Source organism: Staurois parvus, unplaced genomic scaffold (assembly GCF_062004578.1).
Source record: "Staurois parvus isolate SC_StPar_1 unplaced genomic scaffold, SC_StPar_1.0 ptg000578l, whole genome shotgun sequence".
NCBI classification, from domain to species: Eukaryota; Metazoa; Chordata; class Amphibia; order Anura; family Ranidae; genus Staurois; species Staurois parvus.
In genome coordinates, this window is record NW_028318374.1 from 7835892 (window position 1) to 7862500 (window position 26609).

General features: G+C 41.8%; 1 protein-coding gene across 1 annotated transcript in view; it reads right to left on the reverse strand.

Moving 5' to 3' along the window:
- LOC149450248 (vitellogenin-1-like) overlaps positions 1-26609 on the reverse strand; it is a 201681-nt gene that overhangs the window by 150387 nt on the left and 24685 nt on the right. The window contains exons 5-8 of the mRNA XM_089692207.1: positions 16153-16314; positions 15888-16036; positions 9983-10136; positions 4071-4228 (exon numbers count right to left, since the gene is read on the reverse strand). Of these exons, the coding sequence (XP_089548333.1) occupies positions 4071-4228; positions 9983-10136; positions 15888-16036; positions 16153-16314 (623 nt within the window). The remainder of the gene's footprint in view (positions 1-4070; positions 4229-9982; positions 10137-15887; positions 16037-16152; positions 16315-26609) is intronic.

Below are 26609 nucleotides of genomic sequence, written 5' to 3' on the forward strand. Positions count from 1 at the left end.
CTAAATAAATGTCAGTATATGTTTTCCTACAGAAGATTTTCGGATATTGTTATTACATTTCTGGAAATGATTAGAGACTAGTGATATGCTACTGCTATAGTTATAGGCTGAAAATATGCCACAGGAGACTGTTAGAGACTGTAGATACGTTATAGGAGACAACTAGATATCACTGCCTTTATAGCCCTTTTACAAATCAATGCTCTCAATATTGGTTCCTGAGACCTGAGGTCTGCACCAAAGGTACCAAAGAGCTACAGGTTGGATGTGCACCAGCGATCTACTGTAGTAGTCCTTGTCTCACTGGTGTACAGTAAATATGAATTGCAATCCAAGCGGTGGGCATGAGGGGAGGCTTCCCTGGGCACTGTGGTGGTGATGGTGGGGGGTGGTACTACGAGGAGATCGAGGGGGAAGGGATTTGTGTTGGGAGGGGGAATTTGGGGGTGGCAGGGGGTAAGAATTGTTCTAGAAGGAGAAATTTAGGGGTGTGTGCTAGGATTGGTGATTTGGGGGATTTGTGTTGGGATGGGGGATTAGGGGGGTTGTGCTAGAGGAGGTGATATGGTAGAGGGGTGGGAATTTGTGCTAGTAGGGATGATTGAGGGGCATTTATGCTAGGTGGGGAAATTGGGTGGGGATGTTGTGCTAGGAGGGGAAATTTGTGCTGGAAGGGGGGATTTGGTGTGGGGGGGATGTGTACTCGGAGGGGAAATTTGAGGGGTGGAAAATGTGTCCTAGGAGCGGTGATTTTTGCTGGGGGGACATGATGGGGCAATTTGTGCTGGGAGGGGTGATTTCAGAAGGGCTGGAAGGGCTGTGAATTTGTACTTGGATGAAAAGGAATGTAAGCTCAAGGGAAAGCATGCAGATTATTGCTCAACTTTCTGGGGGGGATTTTGGCTGACACATAATGCTCATACATGCTCCGTTTGGCATGCTCACCCTGGGCTCTAGATTACCTTGTCCTGTCACTGTTGCAATTAACTTTACTGTTAATTAACTGTCCCTATACATTATTTTAGGCCTTGCTACTGTGTAGGGGTTTCTCATACATCTAAAATCCAACCTAAAAGAGAAATCCGCTGTCCTTCCCGCTGGGTATAATTTTGAGTATCCTAAAAAAAGGTTTACAGATTCATCCAGTAAGTTTCAATTGATGTGTGTATGGGAATTGTGTTTATGATTTGTTTTTAAACTTTCAGTTATTCCTGAAATAAATAAATCAATAGCATCCCTATGCTGCTCTTAATCATCCAAAGAATACATTTTATGTACAAAAGAACTTTTAAAGACTGCTGCCACAAAAATGTATAATCACAACACATCAGTTAATATTATATACTGAAGAATACAGTGAATATCACACTATTAAAAATGAAAAGAAAATACAATATATATATATATATATATATATATATATATATATATAGACAAATAAAATTGTGCCAACATATACCACAATGTAAATTTATTAAAAAAAAACTATTTATCTCCCAAAATGTGTCTGAATAAAGTTCATAAAATATCTCATAAAGTGTGTGATTACAGTATTTATTCACATTTTGGGAGAGAGTATTTTTTTTTCATAAATTTACATTGTGGTATATGCTGCCACAATTATGCACTGCTCAAAAAAATTAAAGGAGCACTTTAAAAACACTTGAGTTCTCAATGGGTTAAAATATCATGCTGGATATCTATACTGATATGGACTGGGTAATGTGTTAGGAACAGAAGGATGCCCCATCGTTTGATGGAAATGAAAATGATCAACCTACAGAGGACTGAATTCAAAGACAACCTTAAAATCAAAGTGAAAAAATGAGGCAGAAGTCTAGTACATTTTGTGGAAATTTCATTGCAGCAACTCAAAATGGTACTCAGTAGTTTGTATGGCCCCCATGTGCTTGCATGCATGCCTAACAACGTCGGGGCATGCTCCTAATGAGACGACGGATGGTGTCCTGTGGTATTTCCTCCCAGATCTGGACCAGGGCATCACTGAGCTCCTGGACAGTCTGAGGTGCAACCTGGCACAAAGGAGCAGATTTTGGTCCTGATGATGGGTTAGGGACCTTTTACAGCCCTGTCCAGCTCTCCTAGAGTAACTGCCTGTCTCCTGGAATCTCCTCCATGCTCTTGAGACTGTACTGGGAAACACAGCAAACCTTCTGGCAATGGCACGTATTGATGTGCCATCCTGTAGGAGTTGGACTGCCTGTGCAACCTCTGTAGGGTCCAGGTATGGCCTCATGCTACCAGTAGTGAAACTGACCCTAGCCAAATGCAAAACTAGTGAAAAACAGTCAGAAAAGATGAGTAGGGAAAAAATGTCAGTGGCCTCCACCTGTAAAACCATTCCTGTTTTGGGGTTTGTCTCATTGTTTCACATCTAGTGCACCTGTTGTTAATTTCATTAACACCAAAGCAGCTAAAACTGATTAACAACCCCCTCTGCTACTTCACTGACCAGATCAATATCCCAGGAGTTTCATTGACTTAATGCTGTACTCTGATTAAAAAGTGTTCCTTTAATTTTTTTAAGCAGTGTATATAGTGTATTTACTTTAATTTTTTTTAAATTGATAGTTGGTGTGCTAAGTGGAGAGCTTCATTATATTGCATATATATAATATCAGCTTTGCCTGTTATATCAATGTTTGTAGCATACTGTTGTATTATTTTTCTAATTATGATATTTCATGGTGCTAATGTAAGCAGCTGCTGTGAGGTGTGCAGGAGGCAATCCTGCTGCCTCCCTAATGACTGTCTTTTTCTGCACTCTATAATGGGGATAATGCACCACAATCACAAGCCAAGCATTGGCACACAGATGCAATGTGACCCCAATGACTTAAATGACTGAGTTTGATAGGAAGTGCCAATGTCAACTAGGCATGGCACGTTAAATTTGCTGTGGCCACCAAACAAACCATCAAAGGATCACAGGCATGGCATTCGAACAGCCTCTTCCGCTATACTTTAGACTATAGATGAATGGGGGAACGGGGGAAGGGGTAGTGCTGGTGGTAGAGCAGCACCCGCCTTCCAGCAGACTGTATGAAAGAGGTCTAACAGAGGATACATTTGTCTCATAGCTGTGCAAGATCATTTTCTATCAGTGGAATATATGCTACGTCACATGCAGTTCAGAAGCACTGTTTAGCAATACTTTTAAAAAAAAATATTTTAATGTGAGAATACAATTAAAAATAACTTTTGGCCATTAATGCAGGGTCCAGGGATGAGCATCAATAAATACTTGAGTGGATAGCGGTCAGTCGAACAAGTAACGTGTAAAGGAAAGGGATTATTTTAGAAAGATTAGAAAGTATAATTTGGGTTAGGCTGAAGATGGATCGTCAATTGGGGCATCATTGGTCAATAGTCTGAGTTGATACCAGTGAGCAAATTGGAAGAATGGTAGTGATACCTTAAAGCAAAACTCTGCTGGACTGGGGCCCCCAAAGCTCTATCCTTTAGTAAGCTTTTCTCACAGTGTGATGTACACGCTCTTCTTCATTGGTTAATTGCCCTAATCTTCTGATCTTCTTCTGGGTTCAGAATTTCATAGAGTTCCCCTTTAAGTCCCAAAATGATAAGATGTGCTTGATGACAGTGCTTTTCTGCTATTCAGGAGCAAAGTTATGTTTGTTCCCACTCTAAATGAGCAAATCTATGAACTTGCTTTGGGATGCACAATCCCTTACATGTAAATTTGGGATTTAAGCTAACATTAAGTAATTGTGTCCTCTGGAGGTCACAAAATCAGGTAAATTTACCTATTGGGCCAGTCAGTAACATAAATATTCCGACACACTCATGTTTACATTACCTGAAATGCAGCCTTCCTGAAAACCGCTTCCATGGGCCTTCAATATTTGTTCCCACTCTAAATGAGCAAATCTATGAACTTGCTTTGGGATGCACAATCCCTTACATGCAAATTTGGGGTTTAAGCTAACATTAAGTAATTGTGTCCTCTGGAGGTCACAAAATCGGGTAAATTTACCTATTGGGCCAGTCAGTAACATAAATATTCCCTGACACACTCATTTTTACATTACCTGAAATGCAGCCTTCCTGAAAACTGCTGCCATAGGCCTTCAATTTCTTCCAAGCTTGCCATTCGTAAATGGTGTACCAATTCCAGAAACTTTATAGGAGAGAATTTCGAAAGTGGTCCTGTGTTGTGTTCCACCAAATGTTGCAGAAGAGTACTAATCTGCAAAAACAGGGACTTGGAAAGTCATAGAGAGTTAAAAGTAGATCTTCATTGACACAATGTTTTCCCTTTGTTTTTGTTAAAACTTTGGTAATACAAAAAAAGTATGTTGTTGTCATTTACTTAAAATATATCTAAAGCCCAGACTTTTTTTTAAGTTTTGGATAGAGTGGTGAGAGGTTGCATCCCATATCAGGATTATACTGTTGCCTGTACCCCTGCTACGGAGAAATCTTTCATTGGGGACATATGGGTAGGTGAGTGAAAATCTTCCAGTGGAGACACGTGTTCCAGTGATTAATGTCTAAGAGGGAATTTCTCCTTACTTTGGAGAGATTTCACTTAGTTCCTGGGGACACTAAAAGAAAATCTTCCCAGCAGACAGCAGAAAGTACAGGTCTGGCAGAGTTTTTAATTAGTCCGTAGTCGATCCAAAACTATGATTAAATAAATAAATAGATAAATAAATAAATACTATTAAATAATGAATTAATAATTAGAACACTATAGATGAAGTGGTATTCCTGGCTATAACTCTCTAATCTTAAATCTGCCCCCACCCACTTTGAACTCCTATTCTAACTACCCTGTAAAAGGCAGATGCATATACTTACTTACTCTGAGGGAGCTTCAGTCTGGTCACATGATCAGTTTCAAGCGGAGGCTTTAGAGGAGAGAAGGTAGCACTGACAATGGATGCCCCATAGTAAGCCTATGGGTGACATCAGCACCCAGGCATTGCATTCATTGTCAGTGCTCTACCCCCTGAATCCGGCTGCTGTGGAGATCATCTGACCTGATCGGATCGCTCTGAGAATATGTAAGTTTAAGCATCTTCCTTCTACAAGGTATATTAGAAGAGGAGTTAGAAGGGGGTTGTTTGCAGATTTAAGGGTGGATAGTTATAGCCTGGAATTCCACTTTAAAATGATCTAGCCTAAAGTGCTTCAAGGACCAGTGTTGAAAAATTATTGGAAGTGCTGAACTGTTATGGTGACTACCTGTACCAGTGTTAACCTGCAAATCGATCCTTATGTCCCTATGGATCCTAGACTCAGGATATGCCTGGGCTTTTAACTTGCCAACTAAAGATTTGGTCAGACTCTCTCCTAGTGCTTGCCCACCCCATCATTCAGCCATCAAATATTAGAATCGCTATTGCCCACTGAAGTTCAGGCATTTGACAGCTGGGTGACAAGGGTAGGTTTGGTGTTATGGGCAGGCTTAAAGTGTATGTTCAGCAAAAAGCATTTCTGGACTCTGAACTTTGCATTATTTCATGTGCCTATTACTGCAGTCCACAGTACTGTGTTTCCCATTAACATGGTGATCCTGCCACTTTTTCCTGTTCCACATTGCTTTGTCAGGAGGGCTGACAATGCTGCAGGACTGGTGCTGAAATAACAGCAGGTGTCTACTCCTGACTTGTGTCAACTAAGTTCCCACACACTGGCCGCACAGGGAGCAGACCAGAAGGGAGGTTGGATGGTCATGTGACTGCAATAGACTGAAGAAAAGGCATTTAGATGCAAATTCATACCTAAATGAATGACTAGCTGTATGGATGCCGTTTCTTGATTAGCCTTGATATCTACCTAAAGTGACACTAAATGATATCTCTCCAAAAATAATCCATACCCATCCACTACTTATTGGCCCTGTAATCTAATTTTAATGTGTTTTTCGGCCTTTTTGTAAAGTCCTCTGTAAGTTGCTGAACCTCTCATTTTGACATCCCTTGGTTTGAAATGAACAGTCCACTTTAGTTGTGGTCATGTGCACTGCTATATATACTGTACACTACAAATACTATAGTCAATACCCTGGGCTTGCCCTGAAGTCTAGGGGGAGGATGTGTGGCCATCAAGTTCCTTCTTCCCCTGAACCAAGAGGTCTCTCTTCAGGAGAGCCCCTCGCCTAGTACTCATTGGTCATCGTCAACTGGCCATAAGGAGAGTGGTCCACCAGGTCTTTTGACTAGGTGGACTATGCTGAGCCTTGCACCCCAGGGGATCAGGGTAGAGTCCTACTTCTTCGGGAGGTGGACTAGAGACACACCCTTAAGTGCACTTCTTTGCGTTTTTTTCACATGCACTTTTTTGTACGCTTAGGTGTTTTGTTTTGCACACCACTGCGGGTTCAAAACGAGAGACTACAAATACCATTGTCCATAGTCTATAGTCCATTTCAGAAGCGAACAAGAGAAGGTAGTTAGATTCCTACATGATATGTGCACGGGAGTCATCATTATGGCATGGCCCTCTGGATTCACAACACACTCTGTCTACCCTGAATGCAATGTCACCAGTGATGTCATCAGCTACAGCTGATGTTAATATGTCTTAAACTGTGAAGTTTAGTAGATATTAACTCACATACTTACCGTAAGCATACCTGTAGATACAAATTTCAAATCTGAGTTTATTATCACTTTAAACATGGGTTTAATGTTACTTTAGACCAGGGTTTCTCAACCAGGGTTCCATGGAACACCAGGGTTCCTTCAGAGTTTTCTAGGGCTTCTTTGAGCAATGAACAATTTCTGCCTCTCAGATAAATTCCCACTGACACCATTGATTTTTTTAGCTATCTGTAAGAGGGTAATTCTTCCCGATGACCACAAATATAAGGAGCATTCTTTCCACTGACCATTACGCTAATTTTTAATGAGTTGTAAATTTGAGTAGAGGTTCCCTGAGACCAGAAAGTTATTTCAAAGGTTCCTCTGTGTTGAAAAAGTTGAGAAAGGCTGCTTTAGACCCTGGCCTCTAAGCTGGCCTTTCTCAACCAGGGTGCCCACACACCCTGGGATGCCTTGAGGTTTCTTCAGGGGTGCCTTGGCAAAATGTCTAAAAATTGCCCAAAACTTGTATATAAGCCAGCGGGTGGATGAAGCCTGCCTTTTAGCTACACAAAGTCACAGGTTTTCATTGTGCACTGTTACGACCTTCTGGCCACCAGCGTCCTGACAACCAATGACATAATCAGTTAATTAGAAGGATGTCAGCTGCCTGCACAGCATCCTAGTTTGACCCTCCCCTGCCCCTCTCCATCAGTACTGGGGTAACATTAGCTCAGTGATGGAGAAAAACTGAGGGAGAAGAAAAACACTGGAATACTACTCAGTACCAGTGTGCTAAAGTGTATTTGCTTTGGAAGAATAAATAAACTCTAATGTTGGGTGTCCTACATGTGTGGATGGTGCCGCGTTATATTATGTAACGTGAACTATTCGTTTTTTTCAGTTTTTCACATTTTAGAATAGGGCGCCATTTTGGAAACTGGAAAATTTGGATTTTTTTGCCAATCAATGAATAATGATGTTTGCTTACATGTAAGTGCAACCATACCTTAAATAAATGTTGTGAGTATGGTTTTACACATGTGGAGCGCTCTTTCTTTGCATGTTTTCTACTATGACTCCAAGCCTCATCCTGAGTGGTTTAGCTACCCCAATTAAGGTCCATTGTTGGAAGATCTTTATCTGCTCTCTTGGAGATCTGGAGGAGGTTTTGATTGTCCAGCTTTCTGGATTGTTTAAACAAAGCATGATTGATCACACTTAACAGGGGGTCATGCCTTTCTGGTAAGCCTTCTGTAGTAGTGGTTGGTGACACAACTGTCCTTGGATTTCTTTTGCTTCATCACAACGTCTGGGATTTTTCTTTAATTTTTGGATGGACTATAATATTTGATACACTTTTCACTGTTTCTTTATGATTATTTGTCACTTTTTTAAGCACTGCACTTTTATGTGTCTTTATTTTCTTGTTCATACCTGCTCATATGAGTGGTCACACACTGGTGCAAAAATTCAAATTGTTACATACAGGTGAAACTAAAAAAATTTGAATATTGTACAAAAGTTCATTTATTTCAGTAATGCAACTTAAAAAGGTGAAACTAATATATGAGATAGACTCATTACATGCAAAGCTAGATAGTTCAAGCCGTGATTTGTCATAATTGTGATGGCTTACAGCTCATGAAAACCCCAAATCCACAATCTCAGAAAATTTGAATATTGTGAAAAGGTGCAATATTCTCGGCTCAAAGTGTCCCACTCTTATCAGCTAATTAAGTCATAACACCTGCAAAGGGCCTTTAAATGGTCTCTCAGTCTGGTTCAGTAGGAATCACAATCATGGGAAAGACTGCTGACCTGACAGTTGTGCAGAAAACCATCATTGACACCCTCCATAAGGAGGGAAAGCCTCAAAAGGTGATTACAAAAGAAGTTGGATGTTCCCAAAGTGCTGTATCAAAGCACATTAATAGAAAGTTATGTGGAAGGGAAAAGTGTGGAAGAAAAGGTGCACAAGCAGCAGGGATGACCGCAGCCTGGAGAGAATTGTCAGGAAAAGGCCATTCAAAAGTGTTGGGGACTTTCACAAGGAGTGGACTGAGGCTGGAGTCAGTGCATCAAGAGCCACCACATACAAACGGATCCTGGACATGGGCTTCAAATGTCATATTCCTCTTGTCAAGCCGCTCCTGAACAACAAACAACATCAGAAGCGTCTTACCTAGGCTAAAGAAAAACAGACCTGGTCTGTTGCTCAGGTGGTCCAAAGTCCTCTTTTCTGATGAGAGCAACTTTTGCATCTCATTTGAAAACCAAGGACCCCGAGTATGGAGGAATAATGGAGAGGCACACACTGCAAGATGCTTCAAGTCCAGTGTGAAGTTTCCACAGTCTGTGTTGATTTGGGGAGCCATGTCATCTGCTGGTGTTGGTCCACTGTGCTTCATTAAGTCCAGGGTCAACGCAGCCGTCTACCAGGAGATTTTGGAGCACTTCATGCTTCCTTCCGCAGACGAGCTTTATGGGGATGCTCAATTCATTTTCCAGCAGGACTTGACACCTGCCCACACTGCCAAAAGCACCAAAACCTGTTTCAATGACCGTGGGATTACTGTGCTTGATTGGCCAGCAAACTCTCCTGACCTGAACCCCATAGAGAATCTATGGGGCATTACCAAGAGACAGAATACCTGAGACCGAACAATGCAGAAGAGCTGAAGGCCGCTATTGAAGCATCCTGGTCTTACATAACACCTCAGCAGTGCCACAGGCTGATAGCTTCCATGCCACGCTGCATTGAGGCAGTAATTGCTGCAAAAGAGTCCCAAACCAAGTACTGAGTACATATGCATGCTTATACTTTTCAGAGGTCCGATATTGTTCTATGTACAATCCTTGTTTTATTGATTGCATGGAATAGTCAAATTTTCTGAGATTGTGGATTTGGGGTTTTCATGAGCTGTAAGCCATAATCATTACAATGATGACAAATCACGGCTTGAACTATCTTGCTTTGCATGTAATGAGTCTATCTCATATATTAGTTTCACCTTTTAAGTTTCATTACTGAAATAAATGAACTTTTGCACGATATTCTAATATTTCGAGTTTCAGCTGTACGTACTTTAGGCAGTCAGAACCACAGACACACCATAAGATGTAACTTTGATTTCCATAGAAATTATTGTACTTGTGTTATTATGCTACCTATCCATTTTAAATACTATTCAGAGAAATTGTACTTAGCAGAGTTCTCCTTTAATCTTGAACCATTTTATACAATTACTCGCATCTTAGAGCGACAACGCGTGAAAACTTGGCCTTGCTTGTCACGCCAAGAGGAGACTTTGTGCAGACACCAATTATAATTTTTTTTTCCCCTACATCTCCAAAATGCATAGCAAACTGGAATACAAAAAGCCGACAGGATATTCTTAGCCGTCACGTACCTGGTTCTCTGCATTTTTTGTTCTTAACAACTGAATAGGAGTTTGAATCAGTTTCCTCTCAAAGTGATACCGTAGCGACTCTTTGGTAATATAGTCATTATTCTCTGGGGTCGAATGAATCTGCTCTTGAACTGCAGCTAATACAAGTCTCTGCCTGTGAAGGGTAACAATGATATGAATCTCGTGCAGTATTAGAGGGGAATTTGTACACCTTGAATAAAACAAGCTTCTCTTGCTGCACAGCGGAGGTTTTTTTCTTTTTTTTTCTTTGTTATATACTCTATATTTTCTATTCAAATGGGAGCTGCTAAAATAGGTTTGCAGGTTTTTTTCTTTCAGCGATTCTATCTAGGCCACAAGTTATTCAACTTGAACAGAGGTGTGCAATGCACTCAGCAGCTTGTTCACCTTACATACCTTTAAATTGTCTTTCAGACATCTACACAAATTAAAGGGGATCTATACTCAAAGGTTAAAGTTCAAGTTTAATCTGATAATATTTTGCCTTCCCTGGTTGCTTTCTCCCATCATTGTTAACATGTTAATACAATTTTTAAATATTTATTTATTTATTTTTTACTACATACCTTTTTTTTGGATGTGGAGATGTCATAACTGGGTCTCTATGCTTCTCAATGTGGTGCTGCCTGTTAAACTCTGCAGCCCAAGTTAAGGTGGTTGTAAATTCTTACATATGCCCAACGAAGTGACTGGCCTCAAGTGATACACAGATATTAAACAAATCCTCCTACATAAGTTGTACCTGTTTATCTGCAGTCTTCTCTACTACTGTTCAAAGGGCTACATTTATACAGCTTGTCTGAGCTTTCAGAAAGCAGGGGGTGGGGATCTGCAATTACACTCTGCAGAGCTTAGTTAGGAGAGCTGAAAGATGGTTGGAGAGAAGCGACACACCCCCATTCACACAACACACAGGACCAGAGCCAAGGCTGTCAATCACAGGCTGTGTGCAGGAGCTCCCTCCCCTGTCAGCTTTTTTCTCTTGATTTCAGGAAAACTTGACAGAAGTGATTCCTGCTAATAACAGAGGAATGAGACAGCAGACAGAAATGAAACTTAGTGCTCTGGATTGAGACAAATACACACGATAGAAGGATATGCTTTGTTCATATTTCATGTCTGAGGTTTACAACCACTTTAAAAATGACACTGCCACGAGACAAAGCAGCACAGCCATGGCATGTATACAGCCCTTTCCAGCTGCATTGTTTGCATTGTTCGGGTGAGTGGCCAGCGGGCTGTAAAGGCTAATGCACTCGGGTGTTGATACCAACAGCAAGGCTCTTACTTTTCATTCATCATACATCAGCATCAGAGGTTGGTCATCAGCTCTGAGGAAAGGGATTCGTCCCCGAAACGCTTCAGCCATTTGACCGCACTGACAGTGAGAACACCTTGCCTGCCGTTGTGGCCATTGTCATTTTTCTATGCTTTTTAGATACATCCTTGGGTAACTGTATATATTCAGTGAGCGCACGGTGCTCTGGATTCTTCAGCCTGGGAGAGGGCACCTTGCCCTCCTTGGCATCTACTGCCATGTGGCCTCAGGTGGGTGACCTGTTGGCCTGAATGCTGAGACTCTGGTTCCACTATGCTGACTGAGGGGTTGTCTACTGAAGATTTGGTCTGGTATCACGGAAGAAGGCATCCAGCTGCTCTTGGACCTTGCAAGTACAGAAATCCCTAAAGGATCTTAGAGAGTGAGCGCTGTGTAACCACCACTGGTGCAAGGAAATCAACTTCGGGTCTAGCAAAGGGAACACAGGCTGGTGTTCCAAAGAGCTTTGTCCACCTGGACTACTTTTAAAAGGGCACTCCCACATGGAAGAAAAATATATTTGAATTATATTTTTAAAATATTCTTCCCAAATATATTGACATCTATTGCAAATTACATACATTTTTTTGCCATATTCAATATATTTCAAAATATATTTCAATATATATATATATGTGTGTGTGTGTGTGTGTGTATATATACTGCATGTTGAAAGGTGTTTTTTATATATTACAAAATATATGAAAAATATTTTTAAAAATATATATATTTTTAAATATATTCTTCCGATTTTTTTTTACATATAAAAAAGTCATTTTAACATATATATTATTATTAATATATTTTTACATATATTTGTAAATGCATTCCAAAAACGTAAATGAAATGTATTTTTAAAGACATACAGTATATTTGAAAATGTATAAATGTTTTTCATATATTTTGTGATAAAAACGCATTTCAACATACAGTATATATATTTATTGAAATATATTGAATACAGCTAAAATTGTAGTATTTCAAATATATGTCAATATATTTGAGAAGAATATTTTTAACATATATTTCAAATATATTTTTCTTCCATGTGGGCTGCTCTGGGGCTCTAAAGAAGTTACTACTATTACTTGTACTACTGCCTTAGCTGCAGTCCACTGTTTGATTCAAGCACAGACTCGATAAAGTCCTCGTGTACATAGTTCCTATTTTTGGAGTGTCCCGCTCATCTCCCTCATCCCTATCCAAGTTCTCCAAAAACAACAAAAAAAAAAACCACCCCTAGACTGATTATTGCAGAGATGTGTGAATGAGCCTATGTGCCTGGCTACGGGGCAAAGTAACCGGGGAGGACCAGGACAGTATTCCTGCGGCTCCTATAGGAGCAGCGCTGCAGATATTTTTGCACAATTACATTAGTTCAGCTTGGACCAAGGTAAGTATGTATGTGCTATACTTGTGGGATCCCCATAGAAGCTGGAAATCACTATAGTAGGCACTGCTACTTCAGCGACCTCCACGTTGTGGTTCAGTGCAGAACTACTGCCCAGCTGCATTGAGAATACAGGTGGGGTTCATGTTCACAATGAATGTGAAGACTTCTCTGATTGGAAGTGCTGGAGAGACGGGCCAGTGACATTACAATTAAAAAAAATTAAAAATAGTTTTAAAAGACCATATTCTTTACTTGTTATGCAGCCTGACTGCCAGGGGCAGACTGACCATTTAGAAACTGGGGCACTGCCCAAGGGCCCGGGGTCAGTAGGGGGCCCTATGAGATGCCCCTGGTACCTTTATCATAGGCTTTTTTGAGTTTGGGCAAGGACACAGGGGCCCCATGATCCCCTATTGCCCGGGGGCCCCATGAGTTGTCAGTCCACACCTGCTGACTGCACAATCAGAGGACAAACAGGATTTCAGTTGGGATTAAGGTCTCATTCTCACGGGCACATAGAAACATGGCACCATGGGGAGCGTTATGTTTATGCATCCAGGGAATGGCAGGTGTTCTAAGCAGTCGTATGCAGCCAGGCTGTCAAAACCAATGTTCACGCACATGTCAGTGTTTACATTCGTACAGGGATGGATGCACAGCTCTGGATACAGATAATCATTGTATCTATTACAGAGCTTCCAGCCACCTTACAGGGAGACTATTAAGTGGGGATTTTTAATGTGTCAGTACAAAGTAAAGGTTAAAAATACAGCTTTATTTATACACTATATTGCCAAAAGTATTGGGCCAGCCCTCCAAATCATTGGATTCAGGTGTTCCAATCACCTACATGGCCACAGGTGTATAAAATCAAGCATCTAGGCATGCAGACTGCTTCTACAAACATTTGTGAAAGAATGGGTCGCTCTTAGGAGCTCAGTGAATTCAAGCATGGTCCCGTGATAGGTTGTCACCTGTGCAATAAGTCCATCCGTGACATTTCCTGGCTACAAAATATTCCACGGTCAACTATTAGTGGTATTATAATAAAGTGGAAGCAATTGGGAAGAACACAAAGTGGTAGGCCACGTCACATGACAGAGCGGGGTCAGTGCATGCTGAAGCGCACAGTGCACAGAAGTCCCCAACTGTCTGCAGAGTCAATAGCCAAAGACCTTCAAACTTGGTGTGGCCTTCTGATTGGCACAACAACAGTGCGTAGAGAGCTTCATGGAATGAGTTTCCATGGCCGAGCAGCTGCGTCTAAGCCTTATATCACCAAGTGCAATGCAAAGCGGCAGATTTAGTGGTGTAAAGCACGCCGCCACTAGACTCTAGAGCAGTTTTCGGCCAAAAATACAATACAAATACATGACATTACTTCCAAATGTTTATTCTGTCATATGAGAATTTTTGTAACTTTAGTAATGACTTCACTTTTGATATGAGACTAGCATGCAAAAAAAAGAAAAATAGACGATCTTCATCCAATATTCTCAACATGTATATGGGGCTTTACTGCTTCGGAGATAGAAAGGTAAACATTACAGATATCTATACTTTGTTCAGATTCCTTGACTGAAGTTCACAACCACTTTAAGGTCCCATTCACACTTGCCATTTGCGATTAGAGATGTGAAGCTCAACAGGGTTCCTGTGATTACCTATGGGCAGAAAGTCACATTGAAAACAATGGGAGGTTGACAGCACCCACAACTATTGGCGGCCGTTGCAGCGATGGAGCGATTACTGCAAATGATGGGCCCAGGCTCTGCCTATAGCTGTTCATTCTCAAATTATCGCCACTTGTGCAATTACATGTCAGTGGCCAGAAATAACTGCAGGAGTTGTCAGCCCCCCTATTGATTTCAATGAGGCTTTCTGTTCGTATCTAACTGCAGGAACACCGCTAAGCCTCCTACATCTAATCACAAATGGCCTCATTCGCAAGTTTGAAAGGGGCCCATATGACCATAGGCCGCCTTTCCAAAACAACTTACAAGGCTGCCACCACACATCTCTCCCTGCAAGCTTACAAATCCTTGTGTAAAGGCAGTTGCTTCCTCTCTGAAGAGTAATCACAGCAGTAGCATAATTAGGCCTGATTAGGCCAGCTTCTTCAGGACAAATAGCACCCTTTCATAATCAATAGCTTTTCTAATACCTGTTCTATGTTAAAGTTGGTCATCACATTCAATGTAATCGGTAAGTACAGGAGTACCTCTGCTGGCGGGTGCCTTTGCCGATTGGACCACTGATGTTATTTTTGCAGACTCCTCTTGTACTTACCGATTCCATATACCCACCTAAGAACCCTGCAAAGGACCCAGAAAGGGAACCCTTGAAGGCATAGAGAGTGACCACCTTTATCCTGCATGGAGACAGGTTTTCTCCACCTGCGTACTTGGTAGCAGGGGCGGACTGACCATTTGGAAACTCTGGCACTGCCCGAGGGCCCGGGGTCAGTAGGGGGCCCCATGAGATGCCCCCCTGATACCTTTTTCATAGGCTTTTTTGAGTTTGGGCAAGGACACAGGGGCCCCATGATCCCCTATTGCCCGGGGGCCCCATGAGTTGTCAGTCCACCCCTGCTTGGTAGGTTATGTGTTCCCACCCCTTTGGGGTGGCCGTAGCCTCAGCAGATATAAGTCTTTTTTTGTTTTCTCTTTTCTTGCAATAGAATCACTTTTCAAGTTTCTTATCCTTTCTGAAGCAATTTATCCTTTTGGAAGCAATTTACTGCACTATAAGGACTCTCCCACGTCCCTCTTTTCTTTTGTGGTTAAAAAGCTATACCACAGGTCATTGGCCAGCTTTTTAGGACTAAACCAGCTTTTCAGGACTGAACCCTTCAGGACACAGTTGACCACCACACCCTAGATCCTAGCACATTCAATGTGTTTTCATCCAACAATAAACCTGCTTTGCACCATTATCTATGAGCATTTTCAGCAATGCAGTTCAAAGGGCAACAACTAATTAGAACTCAGTGTACTGTAGTAAGCTCAGCATAAGCATGAATTCTGTTCAGCTGCCATTGGTTACTGCATTGTGCCCATGGCTAATGATCGTTACAAAGCCCTACTGAATAGAACCATTACAGCTTGACCTCTGAGAATAACTCCAACACTGAAACAATTTTGCTTTTCAAGTGACAAGATATAGAAATGTACCTTGCCTCTACCACTACTGCTCCATTGATTTCATAGAACGGAGTGAACTGATGAACTTCTCGCACCTCCGCCCTCAGGAGACGACCACCCGTACTTGTGGCTTTCACGTCATAGCTGTAGGTGGCGGCTGCTCGGAAATTATTGTTTCTCTCAAGAGAAAAGACCATCAACAAATCATTATGTTTTTCCATGAGAAAAGGGAAAAAAAATGTACTTCAGAAAAAGCAACAAAAAACTGCAATCAGTTTGTAGCATGTTTGCATACCTGTTTGCACAAGGGACATGTGTAGAAATATGCATTTCCAGTGACCATCCTCTCACGTTCTGCACAGTCATTAAGGTTTACAGATTTGGTAATGACCATTTGGTTCCCTCTAGGTTTTTCTTGAATCACGTAGTTGGTATGGCAAAGTCCACCAATTCCATTCTATTAGATTAAAGAAGACATTTCCATCATCATCATCATCATAGTCATCATTTTCCTTGTCATTAATCACACATATGTGCTGCTATTGAATTCCAGCATCACTCATAATAATTCACATTATAGTATCATGTATTGTTAAAGCAAACATCACAAAGATCACACCAATGGTGACTTGCTAACCAAAGCAAGATCCTTATTAGGAGGTGGGTGAGGAAAGAGCTTACTTTGGGAAGAAAAAAAAAATACTGCAAAACAGACATCACAGCCTGCAATACCACCAGCCACCACTAGACTCACCCAAATCATACGGGCTGGACACACACATAAGCAGATATAAATCTTGCAAACTCTTAGAATTGTGTATCAGCTAAGTGCGGATGAACCCCCCAGCACAGATCTCTCAGTACAGACCAACTGCCCAGAGCAGACCCCTCAGTACAGATGGACCCCCCCAACACAAACCCCGCAATACAGCTCCCCTCCCCAGCACAGACCGACTTCCCCCAGTACAGACCCCTCAGAACAGAATCCCCACCTAGTACAGACCTCTTGGTACAGAACCTCCCTTCCCCCAAAACAGACCCCTCAGTAGACACCAGGGGCGGACTGACCATTTGGAAACTCGGGCAATGCCCGAGGGCCTGGGGTCAGTAGGGGGCCACATGAGATGCCCCTGGTACCTTTTTCATAGGCTTTTTTGAGTTTGGGCAAGGACACAGGGGCCCCATGATCCCCTATTGCCCGGGGGCCCCATGAGTTGTCAGTATGCCCCTGGTAGACACCCCATTATTCACCCCCTCAGTAAAGACCTCTCAGTAGAGGAACCCCCCTCCCCCCCCCAGTAGGGAAACCTCAGTACAGACAACCCCCCTTCCCTGTATATATTAGTACAGACCCCCTAGTACAAACCCTCTCAGTAGTGCAAACCCTTCCCCCACATACAAACCGCTCAGTACAGACACCCCCCCCATCCCACCCCCAGTACAGACCCCTCAGTAGCAGAACCCCCTCTTTCCCCCGATATAGACCCATAAGTAGAAGACCCCCTCTTCCCCCAGTACCCGGTAGAGACCCCTCAGTGCAGGCACCCCCCTATTCCACACACCCCTAGTACAGACTGCTTAGTAGTGAGCCCCCTTACCCCTGTACACCCCAGTGCAGGCAAGCCCCCTCCCCAGGAATGGCAGGCAGCTGCAGCACCCCCAGAGTGTGCACACCCCATGCGGACCTCACCCCCCCACCCCTATTAGTATGCCACTGTGGAGGGGCCCTGACAGAATAAGTAAATGTATTTTACTGAAAGGCCCGCTGGGAAGACTTAGCAGATGATCTAGCCCAGCCTTTCTCAACCCTTGGGTGCCGTCTGGGCTCATTGATGGTGCTCTTTACAGTAATTGATACAATACACTCCGGATACATGTTTGAAACGCTGATAAAATCTACTCCTGAATGCAAGTTTATTAAGTTAAAAAAAACAACTGTAAACTCAAATGCCTGTAAACGAATGTAAATGACATAGTGTACATGGACACATAGGAAAACATTAGGGAGAGTTCAGGGGCTGCTGAAAAAAACGCAGAAAAGCTCCTAAACGTGAGTTTATCAGCTGCAGTGTACATGAGCCCTTAATGATTACGAAAAAGGAATCCAAATCTGCTTACCAAATATCATTGACTCTTAGAACCAACAAGAATCAAAAATGCATTATGAAGAAAATCTCACATGGAACACTCCCACCTAGCTTATGGTAAGCAACACTCGAAAAATTGACCTCAATTCTCCAGATACCTTTTCCACATCATCCACCATTGGGGTCCATGATGCAGGTGAGTAACCGGAAAAAGAAGATCATACACTCCACATAGGGTGAAAATGGTGTACTTACAATTCACTTCCAGTAAGCGTGATGACGTCACAACAAGCTCCAGCTTCATCATAGATAAAGTCTTCCAGGTTCGGGTGTGGCATTTATTTCACTGTAGCACACCAATTTTTGTTATATAAATATAGAAGCTCATTAAAGTAATCAAAAAATAAAGTCCCCATACACAGGCGGAGTGACTGGTCTTATCTCCTCCCCCAAAGATCCATTATCTCCTGCACTCAAAGACTCAGATCAAACGGGCGTTAGTAACAAGCAGCGTGTTGTGTGTTCATCCGCTGGTGATCAGAGGTTGTGCAGCTCTATCATGAAGCTGGGGAAGCTTGATAAAACTGTACAAGAAGATGAAAGAAAGAGCGCACAAACCTTGCGCATTACCTCAATAAATAGTGACTAATTTTATTATTAAGGAAATATACTCACAAAGTGATGGTATAACAGGCATAAGTAACCATAATCCAAGCAGGGTTACAGGTAAATCCAAAAGGGGGGGGGGGGGGGGTGAAGTCTAACGCGTTTCGAAGGGTGCTCCCTTCTTCGTCAGAGCTGGGTTGAGCAGATAAAGACTTCAGTATGGCAGAGTTCCCATGACAAGGAGATATTCAACCTGTTTACAGGCACTAAACAGGCTGAAATGCTGTAATACTGACACTCAGTGGCTGAATATCTCCTTGCCATGGGAACCGCCATACTGAAGTCTGTATCTGCTCAACTCAGCTCTGATGAAGAAGGGAGCACCCTTCGAAACGCGTTAGCCTTCATTCCCCCCCCCCCCCTTTTGGATTTACCTGTAACCCGGTTTGGATTATGGTTACTTATGCCTGTTATACCATCACTTTGTGAGTATATTTCCTTAATAATAAAACTTGTCTCCTCCCCCTCCTGTAGTTTTCTGCAAGCAGCCTGTAGTGGGTGGGGTCTGCTGAGCACCCTTCCATAGCTCTGCTCTCTGCACAGAGCAGTGATGATGTCACTACAACCTTTACAGGGTATTACCTGGGTTTTCAATGGCATTTGGTGCACATGAAAGGGAATTTATATCCTTTGTGGCTATTGAGGAGTATATTTAAATAAAAATATTTAAGCCTGGACTTCAGCTTTAAAGGGTTCCATGACTAAAGAAAAGTTGATAAATGCTAGTCTAACCCTTCCCCACACTATACAGAACAAAAAAAAAGTTTAGCCTCCCCGCATACACTTTGGAGATTATATGAGATATTATTCATTGGGTTTAAATCTACTTTAAATATCTAAATTAAGCATTTAGGTGAATAGTTTATGCCAGTAGACTTTAAAATTAATTGGCGCTTTGATAAACGAGCTGGGATGACATTTCATTGTCTGCCACTGATATTTAGTCAAATATCTTTCATAACTTCAGTATCCTCCCCTGAACTGATCATCGCCAGATTGCAGAAACTTTTTATATTGTTCATAAAAAATAAGATGGCTGGGATCGTTCATCTGCACACAGTGTTGAGCCTCGGGTCTAGTAGCTTCAGCCACAGGCAAGAATGATTTCAATGGGGCAGCCATGCCTGGACCTTCTCCCAGGAATAAAGGACAGGACAATGGAGGGCGTACACAAATACTGCATGGAATTTTGAGTCCCTCTGAATCGGCACCATGAATGCAGAATGGATTGTGAGCTCTGGGCCGCTTACTAATCAGTCACAGTGTGGAACGGATTACCATGTTCAATGTCAGTGTAACAAATTCCCACATTACCAACAATATGGTCTATGAAATTGCTCCAAAGGTAATTCCACTTTTATAAAAAAAAATTGTAACCAAGTGCAGCGCAAAAAATATAGGTAAGTTACTTATAGGTAAGTTACTTTTAACTTCCCACATCAAATGTACATCAACCTATAATAGTGAAAAAAACTCTGATTGCTCCACCACCTGTCACACCATATGCTCACATGGGTAGTAGACCTATAATACAAACAAGCCACTTTATTAGGGGCCTCCAGCTACTATTTTATTTATTTATTTCAGGTACTTATATAGCGCCGTCAATTTCCGCATATATATTGTACATTCACATCAGTCCCTAACCCTCAAGGGGCGTACAATCTAAGGTCCCTAACTCACATTCATACATACACATACCAGGGACAATTTAGACAGGAGCCAATTAACCTCCCAGCATGTCTTTGGAGCATGGGAGGAAACCGGAGTACCTGGAGGAAACCCAGGCAGGCACAGGGAGAACATGCAAACTCCAGGCAAGTGGTGCCGTGGCTGGGATTCGTACCAACAACTCTAGTACTGCCAGGCAGAAGTGCTAACCACTTAGCCACTGTGCTGCCCTGGATGAGGATCCGTGCCCCCTCTCCCGCTCCTAATACATGCCATAGAATGGGGTGTAGCTACTACTCTCCAAATTCATTAACAGACCACCTTCCCTCTATTCACTTCCAATATCAGGCTCTAGGTAAAAGATTATTTTTTTCATATACCATGTATATTATAAATATAACAAAAAAATCCAGCATCACGCATATATCTTAAAAATAAAATAAAGCCGCTCACAATAAAAGTGCACTGTAAGTCTGTGCACATTAGTAAAATCCCATCAATCAGAATAGCATTGCCCCCCTTAAGAGACCGGCTATTAGTATCACCTCTATGGAAAATGTTGTGTATGCGTGCATCACTGGCTCCAGCCCGACGCGTTTCGCCACAAACATGACTTACGCATGGGGAAAGTCACTTTTATGGAAACAAAATATAGCAAATAAAATATAAAATTTACAATTCCTACACAAGTCATGTTGCAATTTATTGATATTAAAGCAGGGCTGCACCCAAAAAGGGAAGTTCCACTTTAAGCCTTTGTCCCCCACTCCCCATTAGAGATTGGCACCTTTGGGGAGTGGGCATTCCAGAGCGCACATGAAAAAGGAAGGGTGGTTTATAGGAGCACGGGGATACAGATTAAATTGAGCGTATTGCGGCTATTCCCGGAGGAAGGAGGGTGCCTGGTGTGGGGGTGAGATACTGGAGGACCAGGGTTTGGGGAGATATTCCCAGAGGTTAGGAGAAGAAGGAGGGTGAGGAAAGTAAGATGGGAGTGGGATGTATACGAGTGCACATGCCTTCCTGTCCTGGTGTTTGGGTCAGCAGGTGAGTAAAGTATCAGCAGGAGGCAGGGGCAGACTGACAACTCATGGGGCCCCCCCGGGCAATAGGGGATCATGGTGCCCCTGTGTCCTTGCCCACACTCAAACCACACCCAAAAAAAGCCTATGAAAGGCACCAGGGGCATCTCAGGGGGCCCCCTACTGACCCCGGGCCCTTGGGCAGAGCCCGAATCCACACTGTACACTGCCATTTCCTGATTGTGTGATTGGCTCATTGATTTTCTGCACTAAGATGTCAGATTTTAGGCATCTTCTGCAATAGGAATTTTAGGCTTGGTGAGATACTCCCCAAAGTTCAAATACTTATAAAGGGATGCAGCTTTTCCTGTCAGAACACCAGTGCACCTGGTGATTATAAAGAAACCAGACCCTCCTATTCAGAATCAGTCTGCAATCAGTCTTGTGAAACAAACAGGCATTTCTTCGAAGTAACAAAAGATAGGAAAAAGGTTTGGTAAAATCCTTACTACTTACTTTGGATTGATACCCTACATACTTAGATTGGATTCTTTTACTTAGATTTACATATTCTTTTACTCAACAAAAGTGGAGTTACTCTATAAAGTGGAGTATTCAGAAACGTTGCAGTTTGCATAAATACATTTTAGTGATATAACAATACACCAAGCAAAGATTTTTTTCACAATTGCAGCTTGTATCATTAAAGCTGAACTCCGGGGATGATACTACAGTGCAGTGATAGCAGCAGTCTTCTGGGTGCCATGCTGAGCTGCTGCCCTTCCGGATAGTGACTACAGTGGAGTCACTCACACAGCACAGACCACCATTCTCTCACATTTTTGTCAATTTATGGAAAGCATTCTTTAAATGAATAACAATGAAATTGAGATGTCACCCCCGTGCCCCTTCCACCTTGTCCAATCAGAGAACGCTTTGAGAAAAATGCAATGCTTTCTCTAAATTGTGGCCATACCGAGGGTTCAGGGTAAATGGTTTCCCTTGCAGCCTCCTACGGAGCCACCATTGCATGCAGGAACTAGAGTTGTGTGTCTCTACACTGTGTGCATCAATAGAAACACACACCCTGTAATCTAGGATGAGGAGGTGCTCCCTTGCTCCTTTCTTCTCCAAGCTAACAGACTGACTGGAGACTGCACTGTCCTCTTTTAATGTTTTCCTGTGAAGAACAGACACTCAGAGAAGCAGTACTGAGACAGTAAAAGCCAGCAGTACTGAAAGTTGTAACTTGGGGTAAGAAGTTCAAAGTGTTACTAAACCCAGGACCCTGCATTCACTATATCTGGGGGATATGATCTCCATGTATAATACATAAGGGGGGATATGATCTCCATGTATAATACATAAGGGGGGATATGATCTCCATGTATAATACATAAGGGGGGATATGATCTCCATGTATAATACATAAGGGGGGATATGATCTCCATGTACAATACATAAGGGGGGATATGATCTCCATGTATAATACATAAGGGGGGGATATGATCTCCATGTATAATACATAAGGGGGGATATGATCTCCATGTATAATACATAAGGGGTGATATGATCACCATGTATAATACATAAGGGGGGATATGATCTCCATGTATAATACATAAGGGGGGATATGATCTCCATGTATAATACATAAGGGGGGATATGATCTCCATGTATAATACATAAGGGGGGATATGATCTCCATGTATAATACATAAGGGGAGATATGATCCCCATGTATAATACATAAGGGGAGATATGATCTCCATGTATAATACATAAGGGGGATATGATCTCCATGTATAATACATAAGGGGGGATATGATCTCCACGTATAATACATAAGGGGGATATGATCACCACGTATAATACATAAGGGGGATATGATCTCCACATATAATACATAAGGGGGATATGATCTCCATGTATAATACATAAGGGGGGATATGATCACCATGTATAATACATAAGGGGGGGTATGATCTCCATGTATAATACATAAGGGGGGGATATGATCTCCATGTATAATACATAAGGGGCATATGATCTCCATGTATAATACATAAGGGGAGATATGATCTCCATGTATAATACATAAGGGGGGGGGGGTATGATCGTCATGTATAATACATAAGGGGGATATGACCTCCATGTATAATACATAAGGGGGGATATGATCACCATGTATAATACATAAGGGGGGATATGATCAACATGTATAATACATAAGGGGGATATGATCTCCATGTATAATACATAAGGGGGGATATGATCTCCATGTATAATACATAAGGGGGGAAATGATCTCCATGTATAATACATAAGGGGGGATATGATCACCATGTATAATACATAAGGGGGGATATGATCACCATGTATAATACATAAGGGGGGATATGATCACCATGTATAATACATAAGGGGGGATATGATCTCCATGTATAATACATAAGGGGGGATATGATCACCATGTATAATGCATAAGGGGGGATATGATCTCCATGTATAATACATATGGGGGATATGATCTTCATGTATAATACATAAGGGGGGATATGATCTCCATGTATAATACATAAGGGGGGGATATGATCTCCATGTATAATACATAAGGGGGGAAATGATCTCCATGTATAATACATAAGGGGGATATGATCTCCATGTCTAATATATAAGGGGGGATACGATCTCCATGTATAATACATAAGGGGGAAATGATCTCCATGTATAATATATAAGGGGGATATGATCTCCATGTATAATACATAAGGGGGGATATGATCACCATGTATAATACATAAGGAGGGATATGATCTCCATGTATAATACATAAGGGGGGATATGATCTCCATGTATAATACATAAGGGGGGATATGATCACCATGTATAATACATAAGGGGGATATGATCTCCATGTATAATACATAAGGGGGGATATGATCTCCATGTATAATACATAAGGGGGATATGATCTCCATGTATAATACATAAGAGGGGGATATGATCTCCATGTATAATACATAAGGGGGGATATGATCTCCATGTATAATACATAAGGGGGGATATGATCTCCATGTATAATACATAAGGGGGGATATGATCTCCATGTATAATACATAAGGGGGGGATATGATCTCCATGTATAATACATAAGGGGGGATATGATCTCCATGTATAATACATAAGGGGGGATATGATCTCCATGTATAATACATAAGGGGGGATATGATCTCCATGTATAATACATAAGGGGGGATATGATCTCCATGTATAATACATAAGGGGGATATGATCTCCATGTATAATACATAAGAGGGGGATATGATCTCCATGTATAATACATAAGGGGGGATATGATCTCCATGTATAATACATAAGGGGGGGATATGATCTCCATGTATAATACATAAGGGGGGATATGATCTCCATGTATAATACATAAGGGGGGATATGATCTCCATGTATAATACATAAGGGGGATATGATCTCCATGTATAATACATAAAGGGGGGATATGATCTCCATGTATAATACATAAGGGGGATATGATCTCCATGTATAATACATAAGGGGGGATATGATCTCCATGTATAATACATAAGGAGGGATATGATCTCCATGTATAAATACATCAGTGGTTCATATAGTGAACTCGGTGTAGAGATATTCACCCTGAGGTCATCACAGAGGACAAGGGGGCACTCTTTACGTCTGGAGGAAAAGAAATGTAATCTCCAAACACGGAAAGGTTTCTTCACAGTGAGAGCTGTGAAAATGTGGAATAGACTCCCTCAAGAGTTTGTTCTGGCCAGCTCAGTGGATTGCTTCAAAAAAGTCCTGGATTCTTTCTTAGATACACAATACGGCTACAATCACCTCTTCTTAGATACACAGAATATCAGATTGCTTCTCGGGGGATCAGGAAGTAATTTTTTCCCAGCAGGAGCAAATTGGATCGTGCTTTGCTGGGGTTTTTTTTTTTTGGCTTCCTCTGGATCAACCGTGGGTATAGGATTATAACTTTTTTTTTCTTTTTTTCAGCCAGGCTAACTATGTAACTATGTTAAACTAAAAAATTCTAACAGTTGAACACTACTTGTTCTGTCCCACATACATTTTTTTTGTATTGAACTGCTTCAGGCTGCTTTTTTCAGTAGTGTGCTGACATCTAGTGGTGGTTTTGAGCCACTACAACTAAGTTACTTATGTGATTTGGTATCTTCTCCTTACCTGTTTAGTGCTAGTTAGTTCAGTCCTATCTAGACCCACCCTGTTTCTTCAATGTCCTCTCAGTCAGTCAAAGTACTTTGCAGAGACAAGGTTTGGGAAGTCCTTGCCTTTTTACACTTCAAAAGACGTGAAAAACATCCTCTTTACTGCAGTTGGTTAAAGTAAAATTGCTTATGAGTCAACTTCTTTGCCTTATTGACGAGTCAAGTTGGCTGTGGATGGTACAAAGTCAGCAAGTGCCCATACTGTCCAAACAGACTGGGTCTACGGAGGTATATTAGTGCATTAAGCAGAATTTGAAACAGAAGATCACTTTAATATACTACATAGCCCTTGTGTTCTCTCATTTGAATTTTCAGTCGCTTTAAAAGTTAACTCTAAGTAAAAAAGAACTATGCTGTTTGTTAGATGAAAATATACTGTATATAAACTGCATCTCCCCTTAAAGGAAGGCCAATCGTTTTACCTTCAATATACGTTAAACCGCCAAGGCTGGCCTGTGTCTCCTTTGATTACCTTGAGTCATATAAAGAAGCAGCGGCGTGTTCTCAACACGGGTCTCCTCGGAATAACAATGTTCTTTTAATGTGTATCTTATCATATCTGCATGTCTCAGTGCCGTACAATAAATTAATCCATGTTCTCACTTAGAGCGTTCTCTGTCTGGGAACCTGTACCCTCTGTTGACCCTCTTTTCACCAATAATACTTCTTTTTTTTCCTAGATGAAAGCTCATAGCCAGGGGCGGACTGACAACTCATGGGGCCCCCGGGCAATAGGGGATCATGGGGCCCCTGTGTCCTTGCCCAAACTCAAAAAAGCCTATGAAAAAGGTACCAGGGGCATCTCATGGGGCCCCCTACTGACCCCGGGCCCTCAGGCAGTGCCCGAGTTTCCAAATGGTCAGTCCTCCCTTGCTTATAGCCCATAATCCCATAGATGGCCTCCTGAACTTGCCATTGAGTGATTTATTATTACAGGTACTTATATAGTGCTGTCAATTTATACAGTGCTTTACATATATTGTACATTCACATCAGTCCCTAACCCTCAAGGGGTATACAATCTAAGGT